Source organism: Argentina silus (assembly GCF_951799395.1).
Source record: "Argentina silus genome assembly, chromosome: 20".
In the NCBI taxonomy this organism is placed as follows: domain Eukaryota; kingdom Metazoa; phylum Chordata; class Actinopteri; order Argentiniformes; family Argentinidae; genus Argentina; species Argentina silus.
In genome coordinates, this window is record NC_139674.1 from 7,053,206 (window position 1) to 7,078,290 (window position 25,085).

The following is a 25,085-nucleotide window of genomic DNA, read 5'->3' on the forward strand; positions in this document are numbered from 1 at the left end:
TCATCAGCAGTACTTGGGTGTGAGATCGGCAGAGCCCCCTAACCGATAGAGGGCGATGTACAGTTTTTGAAACAGCATCGTTTGACATAAAGCGCGTCATCACCGTAAAGGAAGTGTAATGTTTGGTCATGTGTTTGACTGTCTTGCTAACTGTCAGGTGACAAGACATCCTTCGTTTTGTAGTGTTTATTTAATGTTAGTAATTTTAACTTTGGTGAATGGCTGACGAGATATGTATTGCAAAGGAGAACCATGGTGATCATCAATTCAGCACTCAAACTCCTGCAAAGACAGACCTACACCTGTCTGTCTCATCGCTATGGACTGTACCTTTGCTTTGGTGGAATTGTCCTCATGATCGTTTCTGCCTTCCAGTTTGGAGAAGTAAGTAGCTAGCTAAGCTTACAGTAAATGCTCAATCATAAACACAATGTGAGTGTGAGTGTGAGTGTGAGTGTGAGTGTGAGTGTGAGTGTGAGTGTGAGTGTGAGTGTGAGTGTGAGTGTGAGTGTGTCTGTGTCTGTGTCTGTGTCTGTGTCTGTGTCTGTGTCTGTGTCTGTGTCTGTGTCTGTGTCTGTGTCTGTGTCTGTGTCTGTGTCTGTGAGTGTGTGAGTGTGTGAGTGAGTGTACAGTAGGTAAGAGTGTGCCCCTGGGTAGTTATTGAAGTATTGGACAGCCCACATGATGATATCATCTTCCTGTGTAGGTGGTGGTTGAGTGGAGTCGAGATCAGTACCATGTACTGTTTGACTCATACAGAGACAATGTCGCAGGGAAATCCTTCCAGACCAGGTAAGAGAACCATCCCCTCCCAGTGACCAATCTTCTTGACTTGCATATCTCAACCTCCCTTGCCATAGAGTGAGCTATGAGTGTGTCTGTACGCTGTTTGAAGGTTGTCTCTTGGTCATATTGTTGTGTTGCTGCTGTAGGCTGTGCCTGCCCATGCCCATTGACGTGGTGTACACCTGGGTAAATGGAACCGACACAGCCCTGCTGAAGCAACTGCGTACCGTGAGAGAGCAGCTGGAGGAGGAGCAGAGAGAACTGAGGTATCTCACGTCTTTCCTGGACCATACGTGTAACACATTGCACACGTTGTACTACATTGATGAATGTTTTGGAGAAAATGTTTGTGGGTGCAATTGAAAGGAGTCTGTAATTTGCATCTATAAAGGGAAGCGATTGTGGGGTGGGTCTTTATTTTCTAAAGAGTATTAGGACAGTGGTGCATTAGCATACCAAGGTGGAGGATATCTGATCCACAGAAGATGATTGAATCATCCCCATTTATCCTTTGGCTCAGAAGTACCAGTTAACTAATCATGTCATAGTTCAAAGGTTGGTTTTTATTCTGATTACTAGAACAGTCTCCTACCCATTCTACGCTATTTTATGGCTGGCTTGGCCTTTTGTTTAAAGTAAATAAGTAGCCTTGTGTGCCGAACACACAAGCCAGAATGGCCCTGTAAGCAAATAAGGGACAGTAACCATTGATGTTGATCATTCACCCAGTCTGAAGCAGTACACAAAGAATTTACATCTTCATGTCATACCAACCTGTATGTTATTTGGTTTGATGGTTTTTGTCACACTTATCTTGATCACTCGCCATCACTCGTGGTGCCAGTTCCAAATGGTTGGCTTGTTTAAGTCTATATCTTACAGCCCATTGGGCAGGAGCCTATCTCCTGTTTCTGTGGCGTGAGGCAGCTTGATGTACAAGTACACCCCCTGGACAGGACACTAGTCTGTCATAGGGCCTTACCCCCAATCCATCTCCTTAATGCTGAGTGCCAAGCAGAGAAGCATTGGGTCCCATTTATCTAGTATGACTCGGTCAGGGATAGAACCCCCCCCCCCCCCCCCCCCAGCCGTACGATCTCAGGGCGGACACTCTAACCACAAGATCACTGATGCCCTTCGTTTAGCATTCGCAAAAGTACCGCTTTGCAAAAAAAAGTATAGAAATTGTATTAGTATGCCCCTCAATTTCATCCACAATTACTTCCCACACTGCTGCTTTGCATGAGAATGCAGCACATGTCGACTCCTCCACTACGTTAACAGATGGCCTCGGCACCGTTCCATCACGTTTAAAACTGGAATGACTTTTCAAACTGTTCACCGTAGGGAACGCCTGGGAAAGAACGCCAGTGATACGACTGAAGCGCCGAAGGACAGGTGAGTCCGATAAGATACCAAATCCTGTAACTGTAATTACCATAACGACTGTGTTACCATAACGACTGTGTTACCATACCGACTGTGTTAACAGATGCAACTCGTACTGATGCTGCCAGATTCTTTTGTGGAAGTGTAGTTGAGTTGAGACGCCATCTTACTGAGATTCAAACCCTGTATCACCGTCTTGTACTTGAGTGGGTTTAGGGACATGATAGGCAGCCTATTTCCTCTTTCTGTAGTCTAAACCGTCAATGTATGTGTGTCTTCACTCTGTAATGGCAGGGGGGTGGTTATGACCACAGTGAGATGTAAGCTGCAGCCTCGACACAGAGTAAGGCCTGTGTAAGGGGTGCAAACTTCAGCAAGACAGAGCAGACCATGTTGTTTCTGAAGTTGTGGTTTTGAGTATCAGGCTACAGGAAACAAAGTAGTCATGTTTTATTCTGTCTTTGTGTCTCTTGTTTGTTTTCAGTGTGAAACCAGAGTGTCTGCTGTCCCACTGTATCCTAGCGCCCATGCTGGCCTTGGACCCAGCCCTCCCAGCCAACGTGACTCTGAAGGAGCTGCCTTCTCTCTCACCCTCCTTCACCACTGCCAAGCAGCTGCTCCAAGTGGCCAAGCCCCTTCACCCAGGCCCCTCCATCACAGTATCTGTGATTATCTTCCACTCCCAGGCTGACGGTACAGTCTAACGCTGCCACCCCGCACACACATGCTATTGCAGTTATCACACCTCATCATGCCTATGCGATATGAATTATTCTTATTCTCCCTCAGTATAACTCCAACCATGATGATGATGATAATAATAACAACATTATCATGTCACCCATTCAGAATTATTCTACTTGCGTATTCATGTCAAACACGGCCACATACCGGACACCTACAGTAGGCATGAGACCCACCAAGAGATGCTTTTCGACAGCGGTGCCAGTGCGTGCCCAGGCTTACCAGCGGCCAGCTAGTGCTCAAAGCCCGGTGCCACAGCTGGACTTTCCCATCCCACCTCCTACCAGTTTGTTTACACACTGGTTTGTTTACCTCATGCAGTTCATAAGGTGGCGAAATATATGGAGACACTTAGCATCATGTCAAATCCTCCGGTCTCCTGACAGGTTCCGTTAACGTAAACACTTTGTGACAATTAGTATTCGTAAAAGCGATATTCAAATCAATTAGATTGTGTAGTTACAGCATGTGTTAACTTGGATTATGCTTGCCCACCAAGTTTGCTAGCCAACTAAAGCACTTGGATAATAAGAATATCCCGCCCTTGCTCTAAACCGCATTGGTAGAGGTGGCTAATAGCCTGAGTTTTAAGCACCAAATAGGCCCAGAGTAAGTACAGCGGAAGCACAGGAGTGACCATGGAAAAGCCATAGGCCTTGGCACGCACAACATAAGCCCTGCTGTGGAATGCCAGCTATTAGTACCCATTGTAATGCCCTCCCTCCCTCCTTCCCTTTCATAGCGGATAAGGCCTACACAGATGTGTCGCGCGACGCCCTGAAGCGCTCCGTCTCTAGATGTTACCTGGTGAGTTACCTGGCTTGGCCCTTCAGCTTTCCCATAGGCCTCAAAGCACTCTTGAAAACCCTTTCTATTCTTACATGAGTTACATTTGTATTTTCACCTCAGTGACAAGTATATGAGGGAGCTTACCAATTTTCCAGGGAAAGATGTGAAAGCATTGAGCACATGACCATTCAGTACCTGTCCTTAACAATGGGGATATTGTGTTATTGTCTCTCCTGTAGACCACAGATAAGGAAGCGCCAGGCCTTGTTCGTATGCAGACAGTGGCCTACCTCAGTGGATTCCCAGCCTCCTTCAAGGAGACAGAACAGATGAGGGTCAAATTGCCCTCCGTCATCACCGGCAAAATCCAACAGGTGAGCCAGAACCTGGGACGTAAATCAGGGGAGGCTGGTGGAGGTAGAAATCGGAAGACGCGCTCATTGTAATGCATGGAATGGAATGGTGGAGGTAGAAATCGGAGGACAGGCTCATTGTAATGCATGGAATAGAATGAGGAATAGTATCAAACTAACTTGTGCATTACAATGAGCCCGTCCTCCGATTTCTACCTCCCTTGACGTAAATCATTTAAGGTAAAGAATATGGAGTCATCAAACAGATATCACAATCCAGATACTGTGATCCCATGAGACAGAGAGGTGTGTGCAACTGTTGTTTCACTAGAGGGCAGTGTTGCACAGATATTCATCACTTCACAATAGGGACGGTTGGTAATCTTTGTATAGTAGGCTGCTAAATATGTCGTTGGACAGTTAATGGTCTTAGTACAGTACAGGTCAGGTCATTGGGTTTTGCTTACATGAGTTGATTTCTTTAAGCCATTTTATATGCTTTTAACCCTGAATTTTGAACAAGAAAAAAATAATGTAGGGATGTGAATAAATATCTTGGTTAGTATTGCCACAAGATGTCTCCCTTGCTGTATCTCAAAATCACGGCATAAATAGGTCAATAGGTTTCATTGTGGTTCTTCAAACTAAAGAAACACACTGGATCTGTTGTAATGCAGAACAAAACTATGGTTCTACCAAGTACGAACCTAAAGGACATCATGGAGAAGTGTACTGTCATTTCATGTGTCAAAGCACTCAAGCAAAAGGAGGAGCACCATAGTCTTTATATGGTCTCTTTCTATTTTAAACAGTTACTCTGCGAGTACAGAGCCGTTGTTTGGTTTGGCGACGGCTTGTGTATCTAATAATTTTCTCTAATCAGAACTCTCCATGAGATATTTCGGGAGGAGGAATGCCAGTAACGAGCTTGGATTACTCAGAGATAATCAAAGAAAACAATCCAGTGACAGCAATCCAGTGACTAGACCTGTCACACAAGGCCCGGGTACGGGCTGGGAGCCTCCTCTCCTCCTCCTCCTCCTCCTCTGTCTTGTCTGGAAACACTGGACCCACACGGCAGGTTTCTTTGTCGATTTGTCAGGCAAAAGGAGATGGATATGAATAGGATTTGAGACTTCATATGAAGATGATATTATATAATGGGACATGTAGAGTGAATCAAGGGTTTGTTAGTGAGATGTTCACAGTGTGTGAAATGTACACACTGGTGTGAGGTTAATAAAGAAAAATAGTGTGTATGCTGCTCCCATGTATTCTAAATAACCTGCATATCTATCAGATTATATATGATAAATCCCAAATCAACTCCCACTTCCCGAACTGTATAGGTGTTAATAACAGGCCTACCGCCAGCCCTAAAACTACCACAGCTTTGTTGTCTAGGGGGAAACATAGGCTAACCTGACTGCGTGAATGCAGTAATAATGGGGAAGTGAAATATGTCCGCACGTGTGTGTCATGCCCGTGAGTGACATGTGCTCAGAGTCCTGCCTATTCTGTGCTCAGAGTCCTGCCCCTCTCATTTCTACCCTTCAGGCAGGAAGTACACCTGACAGGATGGGACTCCCGAGCAACCCTGCCTTCTGGGGCTGTAGGGTGTGTAGTCCGCTATGGAGTGTCTAGGCTAAATGCAATCTAATCTACCTAGACCTAGGGTCGTAACAATAGGTTAGCTATGTATGTAAGTCAATAAATCACCGTCTTCATTGTCTTCCTTTGGGAAATGATATTGCAGTCGGGGCGCAGAAAACAACAACGGCCTATATGCTGTCCCTGTATCTGTGCAGTGTTCATCTGGCAACCATAGTGGGGTGTGCAGTCCTGCTGTCTGTCTGGTCTGCTACTTCAGGTCTTTGTGTGGAGGCCTGTTGCCTGTGGTCATGTGATAATAGCAGGGGTATTAGGGTGAAACCCTAGCTGGAGGAGCGGGGGGGGGTTAACATTAGAACAACTGTTTGGGGTGGCATGGCGCCAGGCAGCACACAGAAAGGTCACCAGGATTTTACTGACCTTCCCTGCTCTATCCCTCTCTTTCTCTATCTCTCACACACACACACACACACACACCTCCTTTTCTCCCCCGGTGACATCCTGGGTTTGTTGTCACCCCTGAGTACATGTGTTGTGTTGCCAGTAGAATGGTGGTGTGGGGGGGTGAGGGGAGGATGGTGGAGGTTGTTGGTCAGGTTGGGGAGTGTTGTGTCGGTGTGGTGTGAGGGGGGTTCAGGATGGAGACTGAGTGGGGGGGTGGGGGAGGGTCGGGTCGTTGTGTGGGTGGTCACACAGTGACAATGCAGGGATCTTGTTTCAGTGTGCTTCCTGGTGCCGTCGGGATGATTCTGTGAAAGGGGGATGAGCAGAATGAGGAGAGAAAGAGGGGTGGAGAGAAACAGGGCCAGCATTGCAGTGCTGAGAGAGCGCCTGTATTTATAGACAGTGTTAGACTGAGTGCAATGGTGATGAAAGCTGCCCCACGACTCCCTGTCATCTGCTCACACTGTCACCTATAAAATACTGCCCTGCTTATGCATGTTTTGTTTTGACCTACGTGTTTATGTTTTGCATTTGCATTACTGTTTGTCTACAACTTTGACTGGCTTTATCATGTTTCATTCCATCAGATGAACATATCAAGATATGTGTATATGTTTGCCTTGTTTTCGAGATGGTGAAAAGCGATAATATAGTTCTACTTGTATACGTTCTACATAGGCGATATCATTTCCTATGTCTACCAATAACCGAATGGTAACATTTTTGACACGGCATGGATTGTGTCAGGTCAGGTGCAAAGTTAAAAGGCAGACATTTGGATTGTCTGTTCACAATTGACTGACTGATACTGGGTATGGCATTTACATACATTACTTAAACTAAACTGCAGGATATTTGACTGGCTGTTGACAGGCAGGTGTAGATGGGATTGTTAATGTTACTAGAAATACCCTTCCTAGTAACAACTTTGTGTGTGTGTGTGTGTCTGTGTGTGTCTGTGTGTGTCTGTGTGTGTGTGTCTGTGTGTGTGTGTGTGTGTGTCTGTGTGTGTTAACTGCACTATAAAGGGAGCTGTAATAAAAATGCCAATGTGATCTGTGGTTTGCTGTCCCTGACTCATCTGTGGTGTTTATATGGCTGGCGTGACAGAAAAGTCAAGGCTGAGAGGGAGACACACGAGTTTGTTTGGGTTCTGGATTAGTGGAATGTGTCTTTTCTAGGAAGCTTAGAGTTGGATGACAGAGATGGGGGACACAGATGGTTGGAAAAATAAACACACAAACACACACACACATGCTTAGCATACCATCTCCTCAGATCAGAGGGACAACCACCTCCATCTGTCCCCCAGATAGATGACATCACAGAATTTTCCAAGAGCAACCCCATTCTCTTCGCCTCCCTTGTGTAGACACACACACACACACACACACACACACACACACAGAGAGAGACACAAAAAAAAAAAAACACAGACACATGTACACACCCTCCCTCCCATTCCCAGGTCCAGATTATCGTCATCACTGAGTCCGATCAAAACTGATCATAACTACTCTGTCTTGGAGGGTACAGTAGTTGTGGAGAGAGCGGTGATGAATCCATAGCGTGTTACTTTGATCTGGCCCCTCCTTTAAAACTGGGCACGGCCGAGAGGTCAGAGGTCAACATTGTTGCTTTGATCCCAGTCGACGTTTAGTCTGTGTGTGCAGCGTCCATGTGGTGGCTCTCACTCTGTCATCGCTGCCACTGGGAATTCCTTCTGGGACAGAAGGGGTAACCGAAGTCACAATTTATGGATTTTGGGACTCCATTAGGAGCCATGTAACCTCTACCATGGCAGCATCTGTGACACGCTTCACTTCTGTTGTCATAGCCTGTTGTGGCCTTTGGCTTGAAATAAACATGCTGTATTTTCTTTCCCGTGGTGCTACAGTATGCTGAGTCGTTACATTTTTCAATGTTGAGCTCTCTGTGTCCTGTCACCCTGACATGTTTGTCTCTCCCACATCAGTTCCAGTTGTACTCTGAGGCCAGCATCGCCCTGCTCCACCTGAACAGCCCCCAGGACTTTACTGACCTGACCCAGCAGGCCAAGAAGAACCTGACCCTGGACGGGAAAGAGCTGACCATCAGCCCTGCATACCTGTTCTGGGACCTCAGTGCCATCACACAGGTAAACCTCTCTTTCTCTCTCTTAACCTCATTATCTCTCAGTGCAAACTTGAAATTACGTTGTCTTTACATACATGTGCTTGTATGAGTTTATATGAGTTGTATGAGTGTATATACTCAGCCATACAGTTTGTATGACAAAGTGGGAAACAAGCACAATGGCATACACTGTAGTGCTAGTTATCCAAGCGGTATTGGTTTGTGTCTTTCCAAGCATGTTAACAGCTTGTCCCTCCTCAACGCCCCGCCCTCTGCCCTCTGCCCTCTGCCCTCTAGTCTAAGCAGGATGAGGACGTCTCAGCGAGCCGCTTCGAGGACAACGAGGAGCTACGCTATTCGCTGCGCTCGGTGGAGAGACACGCCCCGTGGGTGCGGCACATCTTTATCGTCACCAACGGCCAGATTCCTTCCTGGCTGAACCTGGACAACCCTCGTGTCACCGTGGTTACACACCAGGTGACCCCTGAGCTCCTGCTCGCCCTCTGCATACTCTTGATCTACAGTACATCACTGCTGTCATAGATACTGTATAACAATATGTTTAGTATAAAGAAATATGATTGCCTTTGGATTTTCTTATACCATTGGTTGCACAGCAGTAGTAGCCTGGTCAAATAAGAATTATTATTATAATTGATTACATTTATAAAGCGCTTTTCATGATACTATAATAATCTCAAAGGGCATAAAATAAAAGATAAGTAGACAAATGGTTAAAAAAAACTAAAGCAAAACTAACATATATAGTTAAATCATAAAAGCAGCAGTCGAAGTCTAGGAGGAAGGGTATAAGGCCTAACATGCCATCTGTTTTTCTCTCCTGTGTAGGATATCTTCCAGAATGAGACCCACCTGCCCACCTTCAGCTCACCTGCTATAGAGACCCACATCCATCGTATCCCGGGTCTCTCGCAGAAGTTCATCTACCTCAACGATGACGTCATGTTCGGCAAGGATGTGTGGCCCGATGACTTCTTCAGCCACTCCAAAGGACAGAAGGTCAGGATCTAGTTGGGTTGATACTTCAGTTAAAGTTCGGGGGGGGTCATATTATTATTAGGGAGGATGTTGAATAGAATTTCGCCACGGTGGCCAGAGGTGGCAGATTTCAAACTTACACCATCCTCCTTTAAGTCTGAAATTGCCTTTGTACTATGAGCAATGTTCACAAGCTCTCTAGCTCAAATGCGTGCTGTTGTTTTAATTTTCTGTTATATTATGATATTGTCTCATGTTTCTTGTCACCTGTCTCCTTTCCCCTCAGGTGTACCTCACATGGCCTGTCCCCAACTGTGCTGAGGGCTGCCCGGGCTCCTGGATCAAAGATGGCTACTGTGACAAGGCCTGCAACAACTCAGCCTGTGACTGGGATGGTGGTGACTGCCAGGGTGAGAAGCCTGTTCTCTCCCTCATTGACCTGATCTTCTTCATTCTTCTTTACCACAAAGAAAACAACTCTCCTTCATTCTTCTTTACCACAAAGAAAACAACTCTCCTTCATTCTTCTTTACCACAAAGAAAACAACTCTCCTCATCCCTTCCCTGTCTTATCTCACAGGAGCAGGAAGCAGCCGGTTTGGAGCTGGTGTGGGAGTGGGCGGGGCTGGCGGTGCCGGTGGGCAGGCCTGGCAGTTTGCTGGTGGCCTAGGGGGCATTTCGGGCGTGTCGTACTGTAACCAAGGCTGTGCCAACTCCTGGCTGGCAGACAAGTTCTGCGACCAAGCCTGCAATGTGCTCCCCTGTGGGTTTGACGTGGGGGACTGTGGACAAGGTGAGTGAGTTACTCTGTGTCTTTTGCTTCCTAGTTCACTGTTGAAGGTGCACTCTTAAAAACCCTGTTCAACATACCTCTTCTCTATCATAGATCACTTTGGCCAGCTGCACCGCGTGACCCTGCTCAAGAACCAAACTCTGTACACCCTTCCCTTGGGGGAGATTAGGCCCTACTTCAGCTTTTCCGGCGTAGCTCGCAAGGTGACTGAGGCTCAGGTCGGTGACAGCCCTGTGGTACGTCACACATCAGTGGCCAACAAGTGGAAGACTATCCACCTGCTGCTGCACTCGGGCCACAACGCCACACTGGTCCACTACAACATCACCTTCCAGGGGGAGGACAACAAGGAGTTCACCATGAGCTTCACTGTGGCAGTAGACACCCGCCCGATCCCCCAGTCCAATGTGTCTCACCCAGCCAGCAAAGAAGGGGGGAAAGAGGCCAAGCCCACCATTGCCAGCCCTGAGCCGGAGGTCCCTTTCGTGGAGGTCCCAAAGGACAAACAGGGCCCCAGGGTCCGAAAGAGGCCCCCTGGTGAGCCCGAGGTGGCCATTGAGGTGCCTGCACTGAACATGTCCCTGCTGCCAACCGCCGTGCGCAGTGAGCTGCAGAGGCTGGAGGAGAAGCTCCTGATTGGTGACATCACTGTGAAAGGTTATAACCTCACTAAGGCTGTGCTACTGGGGCCCTACAAGTCACTGGCCAAGCACTCACTGCACCAACAGGGCCCTGACTCACCACCCACAGGCAGGGCAGATCAGGCCAAGCCTCATAAAGACCTGGAGGTGGGGAGAAAGGCAGGAACGCATCCACCAGTGGAGGCTAAACCACAATATTCAGAGAAGGGAGGAGAGAAGAAGACAAATGAGGCAGAGAGGACAAAGAGTCTTGAAGAGCTAGGGGAGGTTCAGGAGGCAGATGTTGGTCAGAAAACCCAGCAGAAAGCACAGACTCCAATGTCTCTCATCCAAGTGGACGGACAGCTTCCCGAAGCCCATGATGATGTCACCACAGAGAAGCCCCCTCCCTCCAAGCTGCTGAACACACTGGTTGGCAGCATGTCTAGAGCCAAGGGCTCCGAGCACCAATCACAGCCAGGGGCAGAGAGGGGTCTGGTGGGCAGAAGGCTGCAGCACTACACCTCCTCAGACAGAGGCTTCCTTCCCTGGGAGAGGAGGAAGTACTTCCAGGACCTGCTGGAGGTGAGCTGGGCTTGGGGTCACACAACTATTTTATCAGGCGAGTTGACTGCGAACATATTCTCATTTGCAGCAACAACCTGGGGAATAGTTGCAGGGATGAATGAGCCAATTGAAAGCAGGGGATGATTATGTGACCATGATAGTACTAGGCCAGACTGAGAATTTAGCCTACTATTGCAATAAGTGCCATGGGATTTTAATATCTCGGTTTAACATTCACTGCCCTGGGGCGTTGGGGTCCCTAGACCAGAAGGAGGAGTGGTTCTGGTCCTCCAACACCACTTCCAACTGCCTGTTTTGGTACCCCTTCCAAGGATCAACCGAGGCATACACTGCTTAGCTTCCCAGACAAGCCAGCAAAGGGATGCAGGGTGGTGTGGCTACTGGCTGACTAGCATGCAAGCAACTGTGATAGATTTGTGCACACACTTTAATCTAAAAAGTGTTACATTTTCACTTACCAAACAGTGTTTAATATGGTTCTGTAGGAAGAGGAGCGTCTGGAGGTGGAGCTGATGTATCAGGCTGACAGCTCCATCGCTGGCCGGAGGCTGCAGGACACCTTTGCCGACTCGCTGCGCTATGTCAACAAGCTTCTGAACGGCCAGTTCGGCTTCACCTCGCGCAAAGTACCTGCCCACATGCCCCACATGATTGACAGGCTCATAATGCAGGAGCTTCAGGATGTGTGAGTAGCAGACAGACAGACAGACATGATGAGATGAGGAAACACTTTGTCTTAAAACATGAGGAAGAGTTCAGCTTGTAAGATTACATATTTCATATGACCTCTGAGGCGTTTGAAAAAAAAAATATATATATATTTGCTTTTGTTCAGGAGTGCATGAGTCTCAGAACAAATTTTTGTCTGTCTGTCTGTCTATCTGTGTCAGGTTCCCTGGGGAGTTTGACAAGACGTCGTGCCACCGGGTGCGTCACTCAGAGGACATGCAGTTTGCCTTCTCCTACTTCTACTTCCTGATGAGCGCCCTCCAGCAGCTCAATGTCTCCCAGGTGTTTGACGAGATCGACACCGACCACTCTGGGGTTCTGTCCGACCGTGAGATCCGAACACTGGCCACACGGATACACGAGCTGCCCCTCAACCTACAGGTCAGCTCCAGACGCTCACCAATGCAGTTTTAGATCAGAGCGGTAGGCCATCAGTCAAATGTAATGAGTGTTTGTGTGTGGTCTGTTGCAGGATCTGACAGGTCTGGAGCAGATGCTGATAAACTGTTCTAAAACGCTGCCCACCAACCTGACCCAGCTGCACATGGTCAGCCCCACACAGGAGGCCTACTACGATCCCAGCATGGTGAGTACTCTACAGCGCCACCTACTGTACAGTACCTCCCTACCTGGCAGGTAACATGCTCTGCCTCTTATAGTTGACTAATGGAATGTTGCAACTGTAATGCAATTGGTATAGACTTGTGGACCGACTGGTGTGTTTGAATCCACAGCCCCCAGTCACTAAAGGTCTGGTTGTCAACTGTAAACCCATCACAGAGCGCATTCGAAAGGCCTTCCGAGACCAGAACAAGTACAAGTAGGTCCTCTCGCGACATGATGATAAACTGTGTGTTCCATCCACATCACGACACCTCATGTTACTCGAAACTGTGGTGTCTCTTATACCCTCTGATGCTCCAAAATAAGATACTTGTAACATCAATGATAACATCTTCTAAATCAGGTTTGAGATCATGGGGGAGGAGGAGATTGCCTTTAAGATGGTGCGGACCAACGTGTCCCATGTGGTGGGCCAGCTAGATGACATCAGGAAGAACCCCAGGTGAGGAGGGGTCCTCTTGGTGCTGTGGCTGTCCAACCTGTTGCCTGCTTGCTTACTATTCCTATCCTTTGTCCAGGCATGACCATTTAACAATGATTATGCTCCGTAACGGTGTGCCCCATTTCTGTGTTCCTCACAGGAAGTTCATCTGCCTCAATGACAACATCGACCACAGCCACAAGGATGCTGGGACAGTGAAGGCAGTGTTGAGGGACTTCTATGAGTCAATGTTCCCCCTGCCCTCGCAGTTTGAGCTGCCCAGAGAGTACCGCAACCGGTTCCTGCACATGGGAGAGCTCCAGGAATGGTAGGACTTGAATGGATATATGTTGGATATAATGTATATTGATTTGATTGATTGATTTTATTTATTTACTTTTTTAATATATATTTAATATATAATATTCTTTTAATTATAGTGTCATGCGTCTTTAGGATGCCCAGCCGACATGGGCTTACAAGACACTGTATAAGCATATACCTACACACATTACTACAATCATACAATGGCAGTCAAAGAGGAACAATTGTTAAAAAAATAATAATAGCAATAAGGAAGGGTTACTTAAACTACTCAATAAGGAAAACTACTAAAAAAATAAAAAAAACTCAACTTTTCCTCATCTCTCATCCAAAACAACTCTGGTTTATGCTGTTGCATTCCATCAAACAAGTATACAGTGTATTAAGAGTTGAATTAGTTCACTTCACATGTGGACTGCAATCAGTTACACTCTGTGTTCATATGTCAATAGGTGGTGACAATAGCTATACGAATCGACAAGGCACAAATACTAGACTCTTCCAAACAATACAAGTTCCCTGTGTTTGACCCTCATGGAGGGGTGATTTATCAAGTTAGTTTGTATCTCCATTTTTCCGACGGAATAATAAATTATCCTGGCTGTCAGCACCTCAGAGCTCTTTGCATGGCCAGGGTCGAGTGCTGGGAATCCCAGGGGGTTAGTGGGTTTGAGAGGGATCCCGCTCCTGTATCCGTGGGCCTGAGCCGGAGAATGTATCCAGATACAGAGACTTTAAAATTAGACTGCTGCTTTAGATCAGTCATTCCAGTAAGACTTCCCCTCTATCCCCCCTCTGTCTCCCCCTTTTCCTCCTCCCCTTGCCCAGGAGTCACAAGGCTGGTGGTGTTAGTGAAGTAACAGGCAGGTGTCAGAAGTGGCCTCCGATCTGGTGATGTCACCTTGTCGCCCTGTTACCCTGTCGCCCTCCTACTATTGGCATTCCTCTGGGTTACATAGACTCACTTGATGCCCCTCAGGAGTTATGGATTGATGTTTCACCTTGAGATTTCACCCTGTCCACCCAATCAGGAAATATCTCACATTGGAGACTGGGATCTGAATTTGACGTTGGTGACTTTGAGTCACCCGCTTCACATTCGATGGATGAGTTTTTGTTGTTATTTTATGTGTAGTAACTGTGCGTTTGTGTGGTTTTGGCATGTGGTGTGTAACGTGCCGGGTGTGTTTCAGGAGGATTTATAGAGACAAGCTGAAGTTCTGGACGCACTGTGTACTTGTGACTTTGGTCGTCTTCACTGTCATCTCCTTCTTCGCCGAACAGGTCAGTATGACTTCACTGTATGACTTCACTCTGTACAATGCTTGTATTGTTGACATGGTGCCTAGAATGCGATGTGACCTGAGGCGAAGGCTCAGATTTCTCCTCAGTGATTCTTAAGAAAGGTTAAAGGCCCACATTAGCCATTTTGACGTTTTCTTGGCTGATATATGACACCCTGGTGCTGCACAATGTCATTGCACAATGATTCAACTGAGTCAAACAGCCTTTTTTGCAACTTTTTTGCAACTGAGTCAAACAGCCTTTCAACACATTTTATTGAGAATTGCTCCCGCGATATCTGGCAATACTTTCCCAAATAGTTCTGTGAACGACTAACGTCACCACTCCGTGCTTACGTTCCTTGAGTATTTTTTTTTCAAGTAAAGCCAGGAAACTAAACTGGCTGGCATGGGCCTTCAACAGTTGGAGTGACCTTCAGAGAATGTCCATGTCCATCCATACTGGCCACTAGGGAACCTGTGGGAGCGGTCTTGTATCATCCTCTCCTTAGAGACTTCAGCCTGAGCTCCAACACCTCCCCCCACTCTCACCTCTTGCCATAGGCATTAGGGGCCCAGATAAACTGGCTTTATTGCTGCAGGGCTCAAGTTAAACCAGTTTAAATAGGGAACTTCATTCTACTTTTGGTGACTTTGCAGGACTTAAACTTGAATCTGGGTAAAGTTGTGGAGTAATGATTCCCCCCCCCCCCCCCTCAGAGCTAACCTACACACTGACAGAGTAGCTCCAGAGAGCTACTTAATTCCTCTTCCACTGTTTGTGTGTTTTATGATTCACTTCTATATTTTTGTTGTTTGTTTGTTCCTCTTTCCCTCAGCTGATTCTACTAAAGCGCAAGCTGTTCCCCAGGCGCAGGGTCAGTAAGGACATCAACCCAGAGCGTGTGTGAAGAAGAAGGGAAGACTTCCTCATTCTGTCTGCACCCTCCTCCCTCTTCCTACCTCTGTCCCTCCCCCCTGCTGCCCTCCTCCTCCTCCACCTCTCCCTCCTGGGGGGGGGGGGGGGGGGAGTACATGGAGAGATTCACAAATGGCTGAGAGGAGAGCAGTGAGGGCTCTCCTTCTCCTGAAGCTTGACAAGTCCTCACACTGAATTGCATCAGCGGGGCTGTAGCTGTAGGAGAGAGGAACTCTTGTAAATGGCTGTGAACTGTTTGTCGGCAGTTTGATTGACATGCCTCACCTGCTGGGACAAATGCTGGAGACATGCCAGCGGGATGCCAGAAACCCGACACTTCTCTTCCCCTCCACCGGGGGTGCCAGAGAGCCTTGTTTGAACACATCCAGGCTGCAGTCGGATACTGAGCCAACTATGTGCTGCACGCCTCCTGTCCTGCCAGAGCTGTGTTTTGTGATTGATGTGCTGTTAAACCCATGATCTGGATGTGATTGACTAGAAAGACCATCACTGTGGTGTGTGTGTCACCACCTTGAGCCGTAACCGTGTGAAGTGCTCCGGAGGTTAGGGTTGCTATGGGGAAACAAAGGGAATGAATAAGGGGAGGGGGGTTAATGAAGTAACAGAGCAATTGTGTCCCAGATGGGAGAGCCGGTTTCACCATTGTCCTCATGAACACAAGTGCCTTTTTTTATGAATATTTCTTTTCCCATTATGTATTTCTGTACAACCTGGTTTACCCCCCCATTGTCCCTACTAGCCTTTTAAATGTATTTTCTGATTGAATCTTTACATGTCACAGTGGATGTAGGCCTAGTGATTTCCAAGGGGGTTGAGTTACAGGTGATGGTGTCACACTGTGGTTTGTTTGTTTTTAAATCATGAATGTTTCACAAATTAAGGAGTGACCACAGCGATCAGCCGTCCATATCTGTGTCCCTGTGGGACACGTTTAGCTCCGCTAGTGTCTGAAATTCAGATCTCTTTGGCACGCTCTTTCACTCAATAGGGTTGTTATTGTTCAGTCATGAGCAAAGTTGACTATGATGCATCTGCAATGAATGCCATGGAATGTTAATGTAGCTTCACAAATGGTCAACAGTATTCCTGATCCTCGGGTCTTCGATCTCTCTTGATGCCATGCCTGACTTTGGTAGCTGTTGTCTCCTTTTTCTATGAGAAGTGCATAATGAGCAACATGTTGAATGATTGCTAGCAGCAGGAGAGCAGTGATCATGTTTTATTGCTCTACCATAGTTCAATAAGCAGTGCACTGCATGACAAGTACTGTAGGATATGCATGGGCATTGAAGTGTGTGTTTTTAAGTGAATCATTTGGGTCATTTGACAAATTCGACTGTAGATATTTTAGTTTAGCCATAATTAAATCAAAATTAAAAATAAATCAATAAATAAAAAGGTCCCATGGTCTTTTGTAAATCATGAAATCATGACAAAATTATTGAATGGAAAATATTTCTTTATTACAATCATTTTCACTCACATGTATTTATTAGTACAAAGATGTTTTACTGTATAGTGTTGAACTGTGCAAAACCATGTTAGATTCGAGCATGTGGCTGTTCAATGCATAGTTTCAAAGTTCACCTGGAGGAAAACCCTGATTGAACAACAATGGGTGAAAATTAAAAGGTACAGTTTTTTTTTTTTTCCTTTTTTCAGATTCAAAGTCAAATGACATACAGTATGACATCACCTGAAGGCTCTCATTGAAATTGTACCTATCTGCTTCATAGCACAATGATCTTTTCGGACATGGACTATCATAGTGTGCTTATTCCACTAGAGTAGGGGGGGGGGGGGCATGGTTACTCATCTCTTTGTACAAATAATGAAATCAACATTATCACAGGAGGGAACGAGCATGGCTGTCCCCCTAAATACACCCACACCTCTTCAGCACCTTTACATCCCTTTGTCTATCCTAGTATGGTCCAGCAATGACCAACAACATCAACATAATCAACGGTTTTGCCCCATGGACCATTCATGAATACAGTGATGTCACAAAACTGAATTCAGAACCATACCATTCAACAATAAATGAGATCAAATCATTGAGTTTCAAGTTCCAATAGCCACACGTGCATGACTAGGAAGATGCACATACGGTCAAAGTACCAAATGCGTTCACCTATACATTGTATAAATGTGTTTGTATAATGTAGAATGAAAAACAGACAGGATTCCAGTCAAGAACTGTCTAGTGAACAGTAAAACAAAATCCAGTAGTGTTAAGTCTCGGCTAGTGTTACAAATCTTGTATGATACTTCAATGATACTCATAAATACTGTTCCAAATTAATCTTTCTGCAGTGGTTGCAGAAAAAACACAAGATAAAAAGACATCGAGCAATTGTTCCTCAACTGCTTCAGATTTCCACACAGAGAAATCAAAAACGAAATAAAAAGGATTAAAATAAACGTTAAGGCTTCAAACAGAATTATATACAATCACAAAGAATTGATATAGCCCTTAAGGGAGAAGAACATTGAATGCAGGCGGAGTCTTGTGTTAAAGCTTAATCATCCACCACTGACAACCAACACTCAACAAAGGCTTGGACTTCAGTAGGTGAGGGATGCCGGGTAAAACACTTGAGGGAATATTAGATAGGACTCAGTGTTCTTGTAAATGTCAGTGGTTTCACTCAGCGTTAACACACAGACCTTTACCCTCACCTGCAGTCCTTGACAATTAGAAACAGTGTACCATACCTCATTGACAACATGCTATTCCACATTAGAAACTTCATTGGGAGTAAGGTTGAAAGGTTTTTTGTATTTTCTAGCCCTGATTTAGTTAATTTACCTTCAGATTGAGTCACATTCATTAAATAAATAAATATACATGATTAATGAGCATTCCCAGAGCTACTATATATAGTTTGGGCATATATCAAACATGGTCATAACATGGTTAAACAGTTAGGCTTTAAACAAAATGTCTATGAAAACAGAAATTACTATGAACTTTTAGCAACCAGCTTGCTGCCCTGATTATACTGTGGGTGAACTGAATATGTTGTATTGTCTACAGGGATGACATGCCTAAATTGTATTTAGTCCAGAAATTAAAAGCAACCAAATGAAATGGCGAAAAAAACACAAAGCAACACACCAGTATATGATATTTGCCCAAAATGTATAGTAACTCCTACTAATGACATTATTTTGTCTCTGAATTGAAAGAACTGGAAATAATGCAAATAGTGCACTTTTGAAGTAAAAATGTAAAACGTATTCTCTGATGACAGACATCTCATGATGACAGTTATTAAATCTGCCATATTGAATCAGGTAATAACAACCGATGTGGATACAATCACGTTTTTTCCATTCTTATTCCATGGTGTCTACGCCACACTCATCCAGTAAGCTACAGACCAGTGTGTAACCGTGAGGCTACACCTAACCAGGGGTGGTCATGTCATGTGTTGTACCTTCATTAATACTCTTATTTTTGGACAGACTTTAGTCAGAGGTGGTGACTGTGTCAAGGCTGCTTCGGTTTTGGGTCGAGGGGCTCTCGTCTTTGTCGCCGTCTGCTTCCAGGAGCGGGGTGGCGCCGTCGGCCTCCCCCGCCTCCTCCCGCCGGGCAAGGCATCAGTCTCGGTGGACGTGGACCTGCGGCGTGATGCTGAACACGCTGATGCGCAGGTGACCTGCGATCTGGAGGCACACACCTGTGCAGTAGCGTGTCAGGTCCACCAGAGATAATATCTGAGGAGGACGAGGAAGGTGGAGCTGTTTTATGTGAACTGGATAAAGCGGTTTAACTTGTTTTGACACATGCATTTGACACATGCATCATCATTAGACTATTGTAGGAGGTCTAGTCTAGGCGTGGAATGTACAGTATGCGGAAAGTAATGATCTTTTGATAAGAAATACACTACAATGATTCTGGAGTAAAATGCAGACTGATTACAGATGATCCATCTTTGAGCAATCAATTGTTTAAGGTCAATTTGGAGCGAGCAGGCAGGGACTGACCATGGCGATCCATAGGACTATGTGCTCGTCGATGAAGCTGTTGAAGTACTGGTTGAGGAAGAGGAGCCCTGGCCCGATGAAGGCTGTGTCCGGGAGATGGAGCTCACTCTTGGTCATGTGAGCCACCTGAGGCAGGGAGAGAGATATGAGGAACATACTGCATGAGCAGCAGAGAACTACAGGGTGACAATACATGAGGTTGGATTGAGGGAGAGAAAAGGTATTCAGAGTTTGTTAACAGATACTCCCAACAGACAGAAAAAAAAAAAACCTAAGATCTGAATAACTTTCAGTTCCCTCTCTTTCAATTTCTTAAGACAAGGGATTCAGTAGAGGTCTCTCCAGATATAGATATGACTGTAGAATACTGTTGAGAGGAGGACTCACAACCAGCTTGTTGGAGATCTTGGCGATGACCATGCCAAAGGTTAGGATGTAGAGACAGGGGTGCAGCTCAAACAGCTGGCTGGAGGACTTCTTGAAGATGATGAAAGCCAGTGTGAGGATGAGGCCGATGTGCATCCCAGGGGACAGTACACTGGTGTCCTGTAAAAAAGACAGTAACTCCGTTTATAACCTAGATCCTCAATATACGATACAAGGCAATGAATTGCAAGGTAGAAAATAAATAGGTCAGACCATTTCACCACCATTTTTGTTCTTTCAGCTGAGATTTCTAAGGAAAGACAACAACTTTTGTACACAAATGAATAAAGACTCTAATTGTGTGTGTGTGTGAGAGAGAGAGAGAGATAAAGACTAGAGATAGAGAGAGTGTGTGTGTGTGTGTGTCCGTGTGTGTGTGTGTGTGTGTGTGTGTGTGTGTCTGTGTGCAAATACTTACAGCCACAGTAGAGCCATTTTTGCCAACACCTCCATTGAGTATGACGTGGAAGTAGTTATAGCAGGAGAAGAGGGCACCACCGATGATGCCCATGATGGGGAAGACAAACAGCTTCACCCCAAGGCCGGGCAACTAAGGGAAATCAAAACAAAGCTCTAGTTAGCAGAGAGCCATCAACCCCAGTTGCAGTAGCTAGCATAGCTAGTGTAGCTAGCGCTCTTTACACCGGAAGCTGTGGGCATGCTGAGCAGGATGGTGGGAGAAGCCAATATGCGGGGTGACATCATCAGCTGTCTGAGCCAGATCATGTCCATGGGTGACCTGCTGCTGCCATGACGATAGCTACCCATAATTACCTTCTCACTTGTCATTTGACGTTTAGTCAAGCCTCCAGAGGCAGCACAGAGTAAAAGTGAAACAAAAGTTCTATTTAATGACTACTACAGTAGAAGTGAGACTGTGAGGGTTGGTTGGTTGGTTGGTGATACAGTCACTGTTATGGGATTGATTTAGATCCTCTTGATGTGGTCTATATGGTGGTCTTGATGTGGTGATGTAGGTGTTTGATTAAAACCTCCATGACTATAGCCTAGAGATGACAGAGGAATGTACGTTGATGTATGAGTGTGTGTGAACGTGTTTGAGTGCGTGGATTAGTGTGTTCGAGTCATACCCTGCATTCCCAAAGGCCCACTCCACCAAAAGCTGACATCAAATACATGACAACGATGGCAATCTGGACTTCGGTCACATCAACCCTGGGTGAAGAGAATCAAAAGGTGGCTTACAGATAAGATCCAGGCCGTCATGCAGAAACGCCTTTGTCAGACACCTTTGTATTCATGGAAGACAGAGAAATGTGCTGTGTGAATAAAGTTAATTGTTTTAATTATCCACTATTCCTACTTACAGGCCGAAGCGGAGGGTTCCGGAGACATAGGTCTGCCAGTGGGCACAGAAGAACATGAACATCCCCACAAAACCACAGAAGAACATCCAGTCAGGCCTCTCTCCTATCCCACAGGAGATACATGTCCCCACAGCAACAAACACTGCAGAGAAAGCAGACAGGATCATGGTAAGTCATACTACTTAGACATAGGCCACATTGTCTGTCAATGTCATACATTTGTTGCTTGTTACAGCATGTAGTGCTAGTGAGAGAGAGAGAGAGAGAGAGAGAGAGAGAGGGAAGGGGGGGGTTTAATGAAGAAGAACTAGGAGAACAGAAAACAGGTTGCCCGACTGACTGTAACAAAGCAGGTCACATGATAAAGTATAACACAGTGTATGTTCAAAAAAACCTGTGGAGACAGCATCACAGCCGTGGTCAAAGAGCTCCCCCAGGGCTGAGCTGCTTTTGGTCCTCCGGGCCTGCTTCCCATCGATCGCATCCAGAGACTGATAGATGAACAACCCCAATGCACTGAGGATGAAGGCCCATGCTGGAGCCTACGGGGGAGGAAGAGAGAGAGAGAGAGATGGGGGACAGAGGTAAAAAGAGAGAAAATGAGACAGAACAAGAGGAAGGATGGTCTGACCTGGATTCTACTCTAACAAGGACACTCATTTAAACCTCATCCCTCCTTAAAGAGCAAGGCCTCATCCTTCTGTGAGAACACAAATACAGCTGCATGGTTTAAAAGCTTAGATGAGAGGCAATGTTTCTAAATCAAACATGTGAACGGATAGACAGTGATCACACATTGAAAGTTCTTATCTCATCTTTTGTATTGTTTATTCCTCCTTCAGGGCGGAATTATTATTATTATTATAAAAGGCCTGGATCCTCCATTGACACATTGTTCTAATATTTCCTTAAATTAATGTTGAGAACGGCTGTGCAAACTAACAGCAGAAAACAATATCTTTTAGAGGGCAACCAGCGTAACATCACACAGATAATTACTGAGAAAGAAAATGAGGCCCAAATAAGAATGCAACACTTGAGACATTTCTGTAAAGGCTATGCTTCCTGGAATGCTTTTAAAAACACAAGGGATTTATTCATTAGAATGTCCCCCACCCCCACCCCTCTCACGCTCTCACACACACACACACACACACACACACACACACACACACACACACACACACACACACACACACACACACACACACACACACACACACACACACACACACACACACACACACACACACACACACACACACTTAAAGCAATGGTTGTATAAACAAACAGTGACACTTAACCCTAACCCCTTATTTGACTGTGTGCAGATGGCTGGAGGGTTTGTAGCAGACACACAGGGTTTGCAGCAGACACACACAACATACAGTGAAGAAAGTCAAAAGCAAACAAATATAAAGCTTGATTACTCAATGTGGATGTCCAGCTTGTCCATAATGTGACTGAAATGAGACCCAGAAAGCTCATCAAGATTGGTAAAGGACCTTTAAACCATGATGAGCCAGGGTTCAGCAAGGCAGATAAATTGCTTTATTTGTTACCCAACAATAGGCCCTTTGCTTTTTGTGAGTGTGTGTGAGAGAGAAAATGTTTGGTAAAGGCAAGATTCCAGATGACCTGACAGGGTCAGTTCCTCTCTCTGGGGCTTGTAGTATTACCAGCCATCTGGACATCAACAGTGAGCCAACACAGCTTGAATCTCTAATCAAGAATATACAGTCATAACTCTGTTTTGTGTTTTTGTTCAGTTAAAGTTATTCCTACAACTATTTTACCACAACATATTGCCTTGGCAAATGTCCTACTACTCTCCAGTCTCTTCCACTTATGACTAAATTAACTAACTGCTCTTCAATAACCCTCTCTTGTCCTCTATGGCTGCAATTTAGCAGTTTTGTTATTTCTCCATGTAAAGTGATGTATGCTATTGTACTGTAGATCCTTCTCTTTGGCCAGTTCTGTATTGGGTATAGAGCCCTCATCCACCCCTTTTCAGTTGATCACTTACAGTGGGCTACAGCAGTTTCTTATCCGGTCAGTCCAGTATTTTCACCCAGTTATTTATTGGCCAATAAAAACACAGACTACAGTTGGACAAAGGTTATACGAGTCATCCATAGATGAGAGACTGCTGGAGCTGCGTGATATCTTTGCAAAGTGTGGACAAATCTGGACTTTGTGTGTTTGTGGTGGGGTCCTAATCTTCACTGAGGAATCAAGTGGACAAAGGTATATTGAACTGATAAACACACATGAATACCTAGAGCATGTGCCACATATAGACACAAGGACGGACACACACACACACACACACACACACACACACACACACACACAATTGGGACATAGGTCATCATAGTTATGGAAATGGAACACGTGTTTTAGTTTTTGAACTCTTGTATGTTTACTATGCTGTAACTGGTTGGAGGTAGCCTATCTTAATCATGCACAATCTACATGACTCAATTCCAAGATCAATAACTTGCCATAAAACGTTTAGTTTTTCTAAAACATAAAGTCGGCCATATCCTTTATCGCAGTGACGTTTAATTACAATTCCCTTGATTTAAGCCTGCTCAAGCAGGCTGGACAACTTTGTCAGAATAATAAATTAGACTGCATGCTTCATCATGTCCGTTGGAATTACCAAATTATTGTGCTGCTTTGGGCAGCTGAAACTAGTTACAGTAGACATTGTTTCGCCTACTCCATGACAAGCGAACTCTACGGTGACTGTCCTGAGAGGCAGCATATCAAAGCTGTCATCGCGAGTGACTAACTGAAGACACAGTAGACCACCCTGACACACACACTCGGCAGGCTACAGAAAGTTCCCCAAGGTCGCAGTTGCACTTACCTCCTCTGTTGCCGTGGGACAATAAAACACTAGCACTACAGTTGTGAGTATATTAACCACCAGTCCAGTTATAGTCAGAGTATTAGGCGCGACCCAGGTTGGAATTTGTTCGACCAGCCAATTCCAGTATATCTGACACGGTGGTTCGAATAGGGATCGACCAGAGGCGCTGTATTTGTGCTCCTCTAGCCGCTTGAGTTGTGCGGCTGACAGCGGCTCTGGCCACAAGAAATGTGGCATTGTTTTCAGCCTCGGCTCTCCAAAAAGTACCACCCAGCGATACTCCTGTCGTTCCTCTGTGTTTCAGGCACTGTTATCTTCTCGCGTCCACCCAGAAAAGACTTGCTCATTTGGCATTTATCTGTGAATAGTCATTTTTCCAGAGCGGAACCATGAGTTGTCGATATTCTTCCCGTTTCTGATTGAGAATTGCGTTTCAGCAGGAAGTCGGGGTCCGGAAGGGAATGACGCCGGGAAATTCAAACGAGAACGTACTGTATTCCCCTTCACCGCTAGGGGCAGAGTCTATGGATGCACTGGTATAACCTGATCACCATCACATATTATGTTGGTAAAACTCTTAACTGCAGACAACTCCACTGAATATATTCATAACACATTGCTAGACATTGTTTAAAAAAAGAGGGGGGAAAACCTGTGAAAAACACTACAGTATTGAATTTGTTCTGGCTTTGTGTGCAGCATTCTGGATTGAATGTGGTGGATGAACCTGTCACTCAACCTTAAAGTATTTTACAGAAATGAGGAATGAGAAGTTGCCTTCTTCCATGATCATTGGGACTATATAAAAATGCTCATACTGCTATTTGCAAAAACAACTTCTCTCAGTTGGTTTAAGATATTTTCACACAAATCAATGTTCAGTTACATACATGTATATTTTT

The 25,085-nt window shown here is 45.5% G+C and overlaps 2 protein-coding genes across 3 annotated transcripts; one reads left to right on the forward strand and one right to left on the reverse strand.

Annotated features, from left to right (window-relative positions):
• Nucleotides 1–206: 206 nt before the first annotated feature.
• On the forward strand, nt 207–17,396 carry gnptab (N-acetylglucosamine-1-phosphate transferase subunits alpha and beta). 2 transcript variants are annotated; one of them, XM_083692214.1, is made up of 21 exons: nt 207–384; nt 707–792; nt 933–1,052; nt 2,134–2,184; nt 2,660–2,868; nt 3,662–3,726; nt 3,948–4,082; nt 8,092–8,253; nt 8,529–8,708; nt 9,081–9,251; nt 9,517–9,640; nt 9,811–10,023; nt 10,117–11,228; nt 11,717–11,916; nt 12,122–12,341; nt 12,433–12,546; nt 12,695–12,780; nt 12,928–13,026; nt 13,166–13,333; nt 14,523–14,613; nt 15,452–17,396. In XM_083692214.1, the coding sequence occupies exons 1-21, from the start codon at nt 253–255 to the stop codon at nt 15,521–15,523; spliced, it is 3,810 nt and encodes a 1,269-aa protein (XP_083548340.1). In that variant the 5' UTR covers nt 207–252; the 3' UTR covers nt 15,524–17,396. The 2 variants fall into 2 exon arrangements, with proteins under 2 accessions (XP_083548340.1, XP_083548341.1); XM_083692215.1 differs by lacking the exons at nt 14,523–14,613; nt 15,452–17,396 and adding an exon at nt 14,158–14,512.
• On the reverse strand, nt 16,999–24,602 carry chpt1 (choline phosphotransferase 1). Its single transcript, XM_083692216.1, has 8 exons — nt 24,181–24,602; nt 21,697–21,844; nt 21,303–21,444; nt 21,066–21,150; nt 20,393–20,524; nt 19,936–20,094; nt 19,549–19,674; nt 16,999–19,275 (listed from the first exon to the last, which is right to left on the reverse strand). The coding sequence occupies exons 1-8, from the start codon at nt 24,418–24,420 to the stop codon at nt 19,159–19,161; spliced, it is 1,149 nt and encodes a 382-aa protein (XP_083548342.1). The 5' UTR covers nt 24,421–24,602; the 3' UTR covers nt 16,999–19,158.
• Nucleotides 24,603–25,085: the final 483 nt, after the last annotated feature.

Coding starts and splice junctions, on each gene's coding strand:
- gnptab (XM_083692214.1), top strand. CDS start 253: ATGGTGATCATCAATTCAGCACTCAAACTCCTGCAAAGACAGACCTAC. Junction 1,053..2,133: donor GAGGAGCAGAGAGAACTGAG/GTATCTCACGTC, acceptor TGTTCACCGTAG/GGAACGCCTGGGAAAGAACG. Junction 11,917..12,121: donor ATGCAGGAGCTTCAGGATGT/GTGAGTAGCAGA, acceptor TATCTGTGTCAG/GTTCCCTGGGGAGTTTGACA.
- chpt1 (XM_083692216.1), bottom strand. CDS start 24,420: ATGCCACATTTCTTGTGGCCAGAGCCGCTGTCAGCCGCACAACTCAAG. Junction 21,845..24,180: donor GTCCCACGGCAACAGAGGAG/GTAAGTGCAACT, acceptor CCTCCCCCGTAG/GCTCCAGCATGGGCCTTCAT. Junction 21,445..21,696: donor CTGTGATGCTGTCTCCACAG/GTTTTTTTGAAC, acceptor CTTTCTCTGCAG/TGTTTGTTGCTGTGGGGACA.